Source organism: Pleurodeles waltl, chromosome 7 (genome assembly GCF_031143425.1).
Source record: "Pleurodeles waltl isolate 20211129_DDA chromosome 7, aPleWal1.hap1.20221129, whole genome shotgun sequence".
Classification (NCBI taxonomy): domain Eukaryota; kingdom Metazoa; phylum Chordata; class Amphibia; order Caudata; family Salamandridae; genus Pleurodeles; species Pleurodeles waltl.
Genome location: NC_090446.1, coordinates 1,248,940,564 through 1,248,954,304, shown reverse-complemented (window position 1 = coordinate 1,248,954,304; position 13,741 = coordinate 1,248,940,564). Strand labels below are relative to the sequence as shown.

The window sequence follows — 13,741 nt, the reverse complement described above, 5'->3', positions numbered from 1 at the left end:
CGTCGAAGAGCAACCAACCGTGAGTAAGACGTCGAAACAAAGATCACACGAAAAAACAGAGAAAGCCCAGGGGACGCCACCGCCAACAGGCCATGGCTTAACCCATAAAGTAGGTGACCGTCCATCGGCACCGAAAAAGGGCGAGCTGGTGCCGAAGTCGTCCGACTCAGGTCGAGACACAGGCACGCAGCAATCTCGGGACCGAGAGAGTGGTGCAGAAAAGGGTCGACACCGAGATAGCGGCACCGAAGTTGCTCGGCACAGAGAACAGCACCGAAGATGGTCGGCACCGAGAAGGCACGACACCGAAAAAAAGAAAGATCTTGTCGGAGCCGAAAAAATCCAAAGTCACGGTTTCGGTGCCAAAACACCCGGCAACCGAACCGAAAACCAGTTCCTACTCAGAGGAACAAGGACTATCCTCCCAACTAAAAAAACACAGATTTGAGGAGGAATTACAAACAATAGAACCAGATCACACGCAAAAGCGGATCTTTATCCAAAAGGATACAGGGAAGATCCGCACTCTTCCCCCAATCAAGAGAAAAAGAAAACTTGACTTCCAACAAGAAGACAAGCAGCCACAAGCAAAGGTGGTAAAGAAAGTAACTCCACCACCCTCTTCACCGCCGTCAACCCATGCATCACCGGCACAAACTCCACCATATTCACCAGCTCATGCCACCATGAGCCAAGATGATCCAGATGCATGGGACCTCTATGACACTCCAGTATCGGACAATAGCCCTGAGTCGTACCCAACTAAGCCCTCACCACCTGAGGACAGTACAGCATATGCACAGGTGGTAGCCAGGGCAGCCGAATTTCATAATGTATCGCTACATTCGGAGCCTATTGAGGATGACTTCCTCTTTAACACCCTGTCCTCCACCCATAGCCATTATCAAAGCCTTCCCATGCTCCCGGGAATGCTAAGGCACGCTAAACAGATTTTTAATGAGCCAGTTAAAAGCAGAGCAATAACTCCAAGGGTGGATAAAAAATACAAAGCACCGCCTACAGACCCTGCTTTTATTACATCACAACTGGCGCCAGATTCAGTAGTCGTAGGAGCAGCTCGTAAAAGAGCCAACTCGCATACATCAGGCGACGCACCACCTCCGGACAAGGAGAGCCGCAAGTTCGATGCAGCTGGGAAAAGGGTTACAGCACAAGCTGCAAATCAGTGGCGCATCGCCAACTCCCAAGCACTCCTAGCGCGATACGACAGGGCTCATTGGGACGAGATGCAGCATTTCATCGAACACCTCCCCAAAGAGTTCCAAAAACGAGCGCAACAAGTGGTTGAAGAGGGACAAAATATCTCCAACAACCAAATACGTTCTTCTATGGATGCAGCGGATACAGCTGCAAGAACAATAAATACTGCAGTCACCATAAGGAGACATGTATGGCTGCGCACCTCTGGGTTCAAACCCGAGATTCAACAGGCTGTGCTTAACATGCCGTTTAATGAACAACAATTGTTTGGGCCGGAAGTGGACACAGCAATTGAAAAATTAAAAAAGGACACCGACACAGCCAAAGCCATGGGCGCACTCTACTCCCCGCAGGGCAGAGGCACTTGTGGCACATTTCGTAAAACTACTTTTAGGGGAGGGTTTTGAGGTCAACCCACAGAACCCAGCACCTCACAAACAAGACCACCTACCTACCAGGGACAATATCAAAGGGGAGGTTTTCGGGGACAATACAGAGGGGGACAATTCCCAAGAAACCGGGGAAAATTTCAAGGTCCCAAAACCCCTCAAAATAAACAGTGACTCACAGGTCACACCACCCCTTCACACAACACCAGTGGGGGGAAGACTAAGCCAGTTCTACAAATCTTGGGAGGAAATAACAACAGACACTTGGGTCTTAGCAATTATCCAACATGGTTATTGCATAGAATTTCTCCAATTCCCTCCAAACGTCCCACCGAAAACACACAATATGTCAAAACAGCATGTAGATCTTCTAGGACTAGAAGTTCAAGCATTACTGCAAAAGGACGCAATAGAATTAGTACCAGGTCCACAAAAGAACACAGGAGTTTACTCACTGTACTTTCTAATACCGAAAAAGGACAAAACACTAAGACCAATTCTAGATCTCAGAACACTAAACACCTACATCAAATCAGACCATTTTCACATGGTCACATTACAAGACGTAATCCCACTGCTCAAACAGCAAGACTACATGACAACATTAGATCTAAAAGATGCGTATTTCCATATACCGATCCATCCTTCGCACAGGAAATACCTGAAGTTCGTATTCAAGGGAATACATTACCAATTCAAAGTGTTGCCATTCGGAATAACAACTGCGCCAAGAGTCTTTACAAAATGCCTAGCAGTAGTAGCTGCACATATCAGAAGGCAGCAAATACACGTGTTCCCCTACTTAGACGACTGGTTAATCAAAACCAACACGCTAACAAAGTGTTCACATCACACAAAGTATGTCATACAGACCCTTCACAGGCTGGGTTTCTCCATCAACTATGCAAAGTCAAAACTTTTGCCGTGTCAAACACGACAATACTTAGGAGCGACAATCAACACAATAAAAGGGATAGCCACTCCAAGTCCACAAAGGGTTCAAACAATTCAAAAGGTCATACAAGCCATGTATCCAACACAAAAGATACAAGCAAAAATAGTATTAAAACTACTAGGCATGATGTCTTCATGCATAGCCATTGTCCCATACGCAAGGTTGTACATGCGGCCCTTACAACAGTGCCTAGCATCACAATGGTCACAGGCACAGGGTCAACTTCTAGATCTGGTGTTGATAGACCGCCAAACATACATCTCGCTTCTATGGTGGAACAGTACAAATTTAAACAAAGGGCGGCCTTTCCAAGACCCAGTGCCAACATATGTTATAACAACAGATGCTTCCATGACAGGGTGGGGAGCACACCTCAATCAACACAGCATCCAAGGACAATGGGACATTCATCAAAGAAAGTACCACATAAATCACTTAGAACTGTTAGTAGTATTTCTAGCGTTGAAAGCATTCCAACCCATGATAACCCACAAATACATTCTTGTCAAAACAGACAATATGACGACAATGTATTATTTAAACAAACAGGGGGGGACACACTCGACACAGTTGTGTCTCCTAACACAAAAAATATGGCATTGGGCAATTCGCAACCACATTCGCCTAATAGCACAATTTATTCCAGGGATCCAGAACCAGCTAGCAGACAATCTCTCTCGAGATCACCAACAAGTCCACGAATGGGAAATTCACCCCCAAATACTAAACAATTACTTTCAAATTTGGGGAACACCTCAAATAGATCTATTTGCAACAAAAGAAAACGCAAAATGCCAAAGCTTCGCATCCAGGTACCCACACCGGCACTCCCAAGGCAATGCTCTATGGATGAATTGGTCAGGGATATTTGCGTACGCTTTTCGCCCTCTCCCTCTCCTTCCATATCTAGTAAACAGATTGAGTCAAAACAAACTCAAATTCATACTAATAGCTCCAACATGGGCAAGACAACCCTGATATACAACGCTACTAGACCTTTCAGTAGTACCTCATGTCAAACTACCCAACAGACCAGATCTGTTAACGCAAAACAAACAACAGATCAGGCATCCAAACCCAGCATCGCTGAATCTAGCAATTTGGCTCCTGAAATCCTAGAATTTGGACACTTAGACCTCACACAAGAATGTATGGAGGTCATAAAACAGGCTAGACACTGCTATGCAAGTAAATGGAAAAGATTAGTTTATTACTGCCATAATAATCAAATTCAACCATTGCATGCATCTCCAAAAGACGTAGTAGGATATTTACTACTTTTGCAAAAATCTAATCTAGCTTTCTCTTCCATAAAGATACATCTCACCGCAATATCTGCTTACCTGCAGATTACTCATTCAATTTCCCTGTTTAGAATACCTGTCATTAAAGCGTTTATGGAAGGCCTAAAGAGAATTATACCACCAAGAACACCACCTGTTCCTTCATGGAACCTCAACATTGTCTTAACAAGGCTCATGGGTCCACCTTTCGAACCCATGCATTCATGTGAAATGCAATACTTAACGTGGAAAGTTGCATTTCTCATTGCCATCACATCTCTAAGAAGAGTAAGTGAAATACAGGCGTTTACCATACAAGAACCATTTATTCAAATACACAAGAATAAGGTCGTTCTAAGAACAAATCCAAAATTCTTACCAAAGGTTATCTCACCGTTCCACTTAAATCAAACAGTGGAATTACCAGTGTTCTTCCCACAGCCAGATTCTATAGCTGAAAGAGCACTACATACATTAGACATCAAGAGAGCACTAATGTACTACATTGATAGGACAAAAGAAATTAGGAACACAAAACAACTATTCATTGCATTCCAAAAACCTCATACAGGAAATCCAATATCAAAACAAGGTATTGCCAGATGGATAGTACGGTGCATCCAAACCTGCTATCTTAAAGCAAAAAGAGAACTGCCTATTACACCAAGGGCACACTCAACCAGAAAGAAAGGTGCTACTATGGCCTTTCTAGGAAATATTCCAATGAACGAAATATGTAAGGCAGCAACATTGTCTACGCCTCATACATTTACTAAACACTACTGTGTAGATGTGTTATCTGCACAACAAGCCACAGTAGGTCAAGCCGTACTAAGAACTTTATTTCAAACTACTTCCACTCCTACAGGCTGAACCACCGCTTTTGGGGAGATAACTGCTTACTAGTCTATGCACAGCATGTGTATCTGCAGCTACACATGCCACCGAACGGAAAATGTCACTTACCCAGTGTACATCTGTTCGTGGCATTAGTCGCTGCAGATTCACATGCGCCCACCCGCCTCCCCAGCAGCCTGTAGCCATTTGGAAGTAATTCTTCAACATTTGTACATTTGTAAATATATTACTTTAACCTTCATTTTGTACATACTTATTCATTCCATTGCATGGGCACTATTACTAACATACACAACTCCTACCTCACCCTCTGCGGGGAAAAAAATCTAAGATGGAGTCGACGCCCATGCGCAATGGAACCAAAGTAGGAGGAGTCCCTCGGTCTCGTGACTCGAAAATACTTCTTCGAAGAAAAACAACTTGTAACGCTCCGAGCCCAACACCAGACGGCGGACTATGCACAGCATGTGAATCTGCAGCGACTAATGCCACGAACAGATGTACACTGGGTAAGTGACATTTTCCTTCCATGTGGTATTGCCTCAAGCAGGGTGCATGGAGTTCTGGCTCTGTACCAGGAAATCCTGCACCTCTGGACCTGGCTGAATTGTCGGACTATGTCAGTTATTGTATACCACCTAACATAAGAGTTAAAGCCTGAGTGGACATACACAGCTGGAGACCCAGGCAGATAACAAATGGCAGCTGTACCCTGAGGTAGTGCAGGGCGTCTTCCAGCAGTATGAGGAACTCTGGCTTTATCTCTTTGCCACCACCAAGAAAGTGCAGTATCAACACTTTCAGGCTTTGAGGTTCTTTAGAAGGCTGTCTCTTGGTGACCCATTCCACCTAGAGTGGAACACAGGACACCTTCCTGCATCTACCTCTTCTACTCCATGTCTGACCAAAATCAGGAACAGCCAGGCTCATCTTAGCCTAGTGTCCCAAATCAGGCCAGGAGAGTGTGTACCTAGAACTACTGTGAATGAGTATCTGTTCAAAGATGTGTCTGCCACTTCAGGATGATCTTTCATTCGTAATAGCAGAGCAGTGTGCTGCACCGAGACCTGTGCAACCTACACCTCCATGTGTGGAAATAGAGTGGTGGCAGTTAAGTGTATTCTTCCAAACTTCCCAAATTGTAGCTGTCATGCATCCTACTACAAAGTCTGGATGATGGGACATTGGAGGTCAGACTCTTGGATATGTTGTTGTTATTTTTGTTTTCTGCCCACCAAGGACCTGCAATGGACACTATTAATACTTATCTGTTTGCAATTTTCCGTTTACCAGACCATCCTTCCTTGTTCACATCACCTGTTGTGATGCATTTCATCAAAGGCTTGGTCCACATACTTCCTCCTAAGCACTTTTTGATGCCCAAGTGGTGTCTAATTTGGTCCTCACTTTGGTTGTGGGTGCTCCCGCAGAGCTGTCCTCTGTCTCCTCTTCCTGAAAATTGTCTTTCTCATAGCAATAACTTCCACTCGTCGCATGAGAGAAATACACCAACTTCTTTCAGGACAAATTGGTGCTGATGATTAAAGCAGCCTTTCTCTCGAAGGTTGTGACTCCCTTTCACTTGGAACAGTTAATCACTGTTATGATGGTCTTTCCCCCTCCTTTCCCCTTGAAAGAGGAGGAGAGACTCCATTGTTGGCATCCTTGATCATGCCAAAGACCATTGGATGTACAATGAGCTTTTTGTTGGGTCCTCCAGAGCAGAGAAGGGAAGGTAGTGCCGAAAAGGACTATTTTCAGTTGGATAGACCTCTGCATTAAGATCTGATATGCAATCAGATCTGTTATGATTGCAGACCAATTACACAAGGGCCACAGTCACTGCATTGGCATGAGGAATGCGTGTCTTAGATACTTGTCAGACAGCAGCATGGTTATCAGTGCACACGTTCAAGGGGTGCTTTTGCCTTGACATCCAGGTCCAATGGGAAGGAGATTTTGCGATTTGTGCTTCAGGACGTTTTGGTCTGAGTCTTTTCGCAGGTCCACAACTGAGTGGGGTACTGCTTTAGTGTGAAGAAATGAGGTGTATTTTTTGGAGTGGATGTGTGACCTCACCGGTTAATACACCCCTTTAGGACAGTAAGGTTTCTCTGTCAAAACCTCGACTCAACTTTGAGTAGCTGTGTCACTGAGCAGCAAGGCTAATACAGCACTTAAGCAATCTGACACCAATTTATAAAAATAGACTGTATTTGTGTAAAAAATTAGACACCACAATGAAAGATCTGTTGGAGGGTGTGGTAGATACAGATTTTTACAAGTAATAATAAATGAAAGCTATTTTTTTTTTCAACCTCTAACATCCCCTATCAAATTGAACGAATTTGATACACAAAGTTTTTCAAGGAAACCTTGGGTAAGTGTAAATGCGGTTGGTTAGAAGTACTTAGGGTAACAACCTCCTGCACGGAGGTACTCAGCTGGACCAGCAAGGTCCTCAAGAACAGTTACCCCCACAGAAGAATCAATCTTCAAGCAGTTCAGTGCACTTTATCTGTGTACCAATCTGCATGCCAATGGGTTCCTATGGAGTGGTACTGATGCTAGGGATGAAGGGTGCTGAAGATGCTCCAATGATGCTGTGGATGTGACTCAGTCGACGGAGTTCTTTCTGCAGGCACTTCTTGGTCCACGAAGATAGAGCAGGGGTCCTGATTGCAGGCTCGACGAGGTCCTCTTTTGTCTGGCCAAAGTCCAGTTGCCACTGAATTATCAGTTGCCCGGTCTAGGTCACAAGCCTGTCCTTGCTTGATCAGTATCTCACTTTCTGAGGGTCCAGCAGCTCTCTGACAACAGCCCCGGGCTCAGCAAACTATGTGTGTTGGATCTTGGTTCCAGGAGAGAGACGGCAGTGGTGGTAGCAGCTTGAAGACATTGGGCTACCATCTTGTCCCAACAGGCTTCTTTAGCTGTTGTGTCCCTGTGCTTTGAAGAGGAGGCCAGTCATCTGGCTCTTGGAGTTTCTTACTTTTGCTGGGCTCTGGAGACAACTTCTCCTTGAGCAAGACCCAGCAGGCACTGGCCCTTCCTTTGGTATCCACTCGGTATAGTCCTTGTTGTCAGGGCAGCCCCTCTTTGCTGGTCCTTTGGTGCAGCAGAGCAGTCTTCGGGTCTTCTTCCCTTCGATATAGATCAGGATGCCAGCAATGTCCTATTTATCTTTCGCAATAAAAAACACAGTTCGGGTTTTTCACTGGTGGCACACTGAAATAGCAATGTTGAGTTAGCAGTTTTAAACCGCCCTTTAAGTCTGCAGTGGCAGACTGGGAGCCCTATTTTACCTTGTACTCATGGGAACACAACTATTGCTACAGTACACGGGAGACATATAAACCTGCAGGCCCTAGGTACCCCTGGTACCATATACTAGGGACTTTTAAAGTGAGTCGGGCTGTGCCAATTTGGGACAAGACAATTAAAAATACACCAGTTTAAGGGTCAGCACACATACACTGAGACCTTTTTAGCAGGGCTCGGGGAATGTCAGAACCAATACCCCAGTACCTAGTAGTCAAAAGGGGGCCAAACCTGCAAAAAGCCTATTTTCTTACATTTGGTATCTATTCTTAAAGTGAGGAATCTGCTGTTGGAAGTAGCCATGAGAAGAACAAGTTACTTACCTTAGCAAAAGCTCTTTCTGGTGGATACTCTAATTGCAGCTTTCTCACCGCTAGCCCCCATCCTTATTCTTTGGAATGGTCTGTTCTGCATCTACAAAGGTCTCACATCAGTGATCTGCACACATGCACTAATAATAGGTCATTTTGAACTCTGTGTCCAGGGATGCGGATAGTATTTGGAAGAAACGGAAGTCAAACCTCTTGGAAGGTGCTTGTATGTGTCTCCACTCATCTTTTCTAGGTTGGAGCAAAGATGCCCCACAACCCCACCTACTGGCGTGCAGGGTCTAAGTTGAAAAATCTTGTGGCTTAAATCTGATGCCTACAGCTGTTTTAAAAGGGAGACATATGTAGTTCACTTATCCACCAGAAAGAGCATTAGCAAAGGTAAGTAACCTATACTTTTCACCTATTAAAATCCAAAGTCTTAAATGCACAGTCATGATGAAAAGTTATGCATGTTGGCATTGTTTCTTGCTTTGGTGTTTTGTCACACAAGTTGAGCTGATGGAATAAGAGGAATCAAGGAAGTATATGCATTGAGGAAGAGGAGGGAGTGCGGTGAGCACTCTTTGCCTCTATATTTCAATCAGTCACAGTTTTGTGAAGCGCAGTACTGTCACCCTTGTGGGTCTCTGGGTGCTGGGGAGCCGAGTCTCCATCAAAGAGCCATGTCTTTATCTGTTTCCTGAAAACTGCCAGAGAGGGGACTGTCATGAGGTGTAGGTGAAGGTTGTTCCATGCTTTGGTGGCGACATCGGAGAAGGAGCGGCCTCCACGGTGGGTGCGTGGTACATGTGCTTGGTTGAGGGAGGTGGAGCGGAGATTTCTTGCAGAAGTGTAGATTTTCGATCTGTGGTTGATGTACTCTGGTCCTTGAATACGTAGTGCCGTGAAAGCCAGCGTGAGGATCTTGAACTGGCACCTCTTCTGTACTGGGAGCCAATGAAGGGCTCTGAGGTGGTGGGTGATACTGGAGTGCCTGGGAAGTCCAGGATGAGTCCGGCTGCTGCGTTCTGTATTGACTGCAGTCTGGTAAGTGGCTGGGTGGGGAGGCCGGTGTAGAGGGCGTTGCCATAGTCAAGACCAGGCCCAAACATTTTGCCTTCCTTCTCCTATTTTGTTCTGACCGTTTTTGTTGAAGTTAGGACTCTGAGCACTTTACCACTGCTGATCAGTGCTAAAGTGCATGTGCTTCCCCTTCTAAACTTGGTATGATTGGCATACACCTGATTGGCACAATTAATTTACCTATAATAAGACCCTTGTACAGTGGTATCCCCAAACCCAGAGCCTGTAAATTAAATGCTACTAGTGGGCCTGCAGCTCAGCTTGCACCACCCACAGAAGTAGTCTTTCAAACCTGTCTCTGGCCTGCTACTGCAGAGCCTGTGTGCGCAGTTTACTGCCACAGGGACCTGGCATCTTAATTTACTTGCCAGAGCTGGAACTCCCCTTCTACTACATATATCACCCCTAAGGTGGTACCTAGTACCTTATGGGCATGATGCCATGTATGTAAAAAGCAAGACATGTGTCTTTATGTGCCACAATCGGCCTATTTGGTTTCTCACTAGTGTGAGTGCTGTGCCTCTCATAGGAGTGCATTGGAAATGCCCTAACATATGTCTTTGTGGTATTGTCTGATCTACGAGGGGTGACAGAGTCATGTTTGGTATGGTTGGAATGGTAGTGAGAAATGCTGCTTACTGGTGTAGGTGGATTTTTAATTACCATTATAGAAATGCCACTTTTAGAACGTGAGCATTTCTCTGTGCTTATGAATCTGGTGTTTTGCAGCTTCCCTCCAATCCATGTCTCGGACAGGGCTTCGTGCATACTTTTCAGACAGTCTGTACACAGAGAAGGGTGGAGGTGGCACAAGAGTGCATCTGCATACTTAATGGTCTTCCTGGGCTGGGAGAAGGAGAGGCAGGACACACCTGGATTTATAAAGGCTGTGCCCTGACCTCACACAAAGGGTTCGTTTACCCCCTACTGATGTCTGGAACCAGTGCTGGAGGAGAGCGGGGCGGGCCATTCCTTGAACCGGTTAGTGCTGGTTGGAAAACCCTCTCCGCCCTTTTGTAGAATCTGTGCCAAATGAGTATAAATACAGAGAGCTGCCCACACATTTTTAGAGCACTTTTGGAACTGGGACCTAACCTGTGCCAGAGTTGCTACTGGACTGCACAAAGGACTCATCTAGACTGTCCTGTTTTTGGTCCTGCTGCCTGGTGTCTGTTAGGTGGCACAAAGGACTCATCAGGATAATTGTTTCTACTTGTGGCATAAACTGCACTGGCTTTGCTGGACTAGTTTTGGTGATCGCCTCTACCTACCTGTTGGTTGCTGGTCTCCCTGTCCGTTGATGTCTGCCTTTCTGTTCCCCTGAGTGTCTCTGGGGAGCACAGCGCGTGGAGAGCGCCGTGGGTAGCTCCTTGCTTTATTTTTCTTGCATTCTATGTGTATGAAAAGCGTTTTCTTTTATTTATGTATTTATTTTTTGCTTCTTTTATTTATTTATTTTTTGCTTCCTTACAAGTGCTTGAAGAGCACTTTGCTTATGTCCTCCTTGGCGCCAGGAAGTGCTTCTGCATCATCCAGTAGACAGGCTTCCCCCCTCTCTGTGAAATAGAGCTAGCACGAGGAGCCTGGGAGTGAGCGCGGACGAGCACACTCTCCCAGGTGCCCCCTATGCCTTTGTGGGTCCGTACGGGAACGAACTCCATGGAACAACCACTTCCTGGATGCTCAAGGAGAGGAGAACGAAACTGGGAAGCCCCCGCCAGCCCCCCCAACCTCCACACACTCACCAAGTAACACCAGCCCCAGACTTCGCCCAGACTCAGACTTCGCCCAGCTCCTTCTGGCTTGAGGTCTCCCAGACCATCAAGCTGCTGCCACATCACAGAGCCCACCATCGACGCTTGCCATGAACTCCTCACCTGCACAGAGGACTGCCAGGGACTCGCGGGCACCACCATCCCAGCCTGCCTTTTTCCACCTTTGCCGCAGCAGGCATTTTTCCCCTCTGCACCAGTGAGGAAATCGGATCCTGCCTAAACCTACTTTTTTTCAGCCACTCAGTTAAAGAGAGCGTGCGACCAAGATTCTACTGCATGGACTGTAAGAGGAGCAGAGGCGTTTCTGTGCCTGCGGGGAATATTTCACTCCCCATACTGCCTACAAAAGAAGCACAGGGTTGCGTGGTGAGACCGTCGTGCAGGGGGTGCTTGGGGATGATCCCATTCAGTTCTCCCTTCTTTGGACCACTGCCATTACTGTAGCTGACCTAATAATCGGGCAACGATGATGGTTCCCCACTTCACATTTACCTGTCAGGGTGGATTTATGTTGTTTGCCAGATGGGGATGTTTCATGTCTATTCATGACAACATTTTTATTGTGGCATGTGCCTGAAGGGATTATTTCACTCTCTGTGCCTTCATGATGATATCTTGGCATCTTTGGTATTATTCTGATGTGCATTTTGGTGATAATGACAACCTGACTACTGCTTGTGTTGCCGAACAGGTTCTGCCTAGCTGAGGTGCATACCGTAGCCAACTAGAAACCCTGTTTCTAACATTCTTTCGCAGAGGGGAATCCACTTAAAAGTTCTGCGGAGCATCCTGAGAATGCAGAAGCAGGAGAAGGCCACTGCGTTGACTTGCCGTTTCATCAAGAGTTGGCTTTCGATTATGATGCCTAGATTGCTTGTGGGCTGAGGGGAGTGGGTGGGGGTCCGAGTTGAATCGGCCACCAGCTGTAGTCCCAAATGTTGTAAAAACATGTAAAAATGTATGTAAAAATCTAGTAATTTACTCCTTTCCTCCTGGTCGCTAGGGGGGCACTGTGGTACTTACCTTTGGGGTTTCCTAGTACCCCCAGCTCGCCTCTACACATTCCACTTAACTAGGTGGGGGGGTATAAGGTGTAAGTACCTTAGGTACCCACCACACACCAGGGCAGCTTCCTACAGTATATTTTACGATGTGCTTTAATTTTGTATTGCGCTGTGTTATTGCCCTTTGATTATTAAAATGTTTATGTACAAGATTAAAATTATTGAGATAAAGTCCTCTTCGTTTAGTCTGTTATTTCTGGACAGCCAGCTATTTCCAACACCCTCCTACCTCTCCCTCTGTAGTCTTTCAAAAGCATTACACTAATATTGTACGAATATAAGGTGTCACTGGTGAGAGCATCGCATATACATGGCGGTGTTCCATTCTGCATGCTTACAAATTTGCAGTGTCAGTTGCTCCAGTGCTTTGGTTTTAACAGCTTGTTGAACAGTTTCAAGTCCTACCACAAAGTGGCATGATACCCTCATGCTTAGGACTAAAGATTCACTGGGGATATGAAATATTAATCAGTTCTTCCAGAATTTCCACTTGCTTATTCATGCATCTAGAGAATTAACCTTATTTGTTAATTGGTACGTAAAATCATTTATTTAATTTCTCTAATTATTTTTAGCCTGAAAGGATAGATCCTGGTGCATCAAGACAAGGATATGATGTGCGGTCAGATGTTTGGAGTTTGGGTATCACTTTGGTAAGATTCACTTATACATTTTTTCTGCAATAAGCACACAATTTCAACTGAGTTCGTTTTTCTTTTCATTCTTTAAGTCCACCCATAATTTTGATACACATGTACAGTTTTAGGATGTATGTGTTCCTTGCGTTCTAAAGTTTGTACAAATATCTAGTCAGGAAAGAACAGTATATCTTCTTGTTGGCCTGCATCAGTGTCAATGTTTCAGTCTCCCTTTCCCTACTGTAGAACTTGATACCAGATTTTACTGTTTTCTCAGTGGCAGTGGTACGTTCCCAACATATCTACACATACCAAGTTGCACGTTTTAAAATCTGCTGCATTATAGTTTCTTAAAGTCAACTCTCAATTTCTTCGTTACTGATTTGCAAATTCTTTGTAGCGTGGCTGTGTTATTAATCAATGTCAGCTCTTCTTGGCAAGATTATCATCGAGAAAATGTAGAGACTACTAGATTATAGTGCCTGCTGTACTTCTCCAAATAAATTGTTAGTCTGGAAATATGACATTATGCCACTAAAATGGCAGCAGAGTATTTATCATTATTGTCCCTGTCAGAACCCCTTCCAGAGGGCCACGTGCATGCATTGCATCGGCTACTGGGCCCATTCATGGTGGTTGAGGCCTTTTACTCATAATATCCTGGGGTTGCCCTACTATGGATCCTGTCCAACTGGATCAAGTACCCCTTCTACACTTGACTGTCATTGGTAGCTGTGGTTGAGCACTCCTTGAGGTTGGGGGAATTTGATACAGGTCAGTGAACCCCACTCAGAACTTAAATTACAGTCAGTATGAACAATAAATCAGTGCCCAGCCAAATAA

At 45.2% G+C, this 13,741-nt stretch overlaps 1 protein-coding gene across 10 annotated transcripts in view; it reads left to right on the top strand.

The window, feature by feature from the left end:
• MAP2K4 (mitogen-activated protein kinase kinase 4) overlaps nucleotides 1-13,741 on the top strand; it is a 599,606-nt gene that overhangs the window by 409,330 nt on the left and 176,535 nt on the right. For all 10 annotated transcript variants that reach the window (XM_069200385.1, XM_069200381.1, XM_069200386.1 and 7 more), the window contains one exon: nucleotides 12,836-12,913. In XM_069200385.1, coding sequence (XP_069056486.1) covers nucleotides 12,836-12,913 — 78 coding nt within the window. The remainder of the gene's footprint in view (nucleotides 1-12,835; nucleotides 12,914-13,741) is intronic.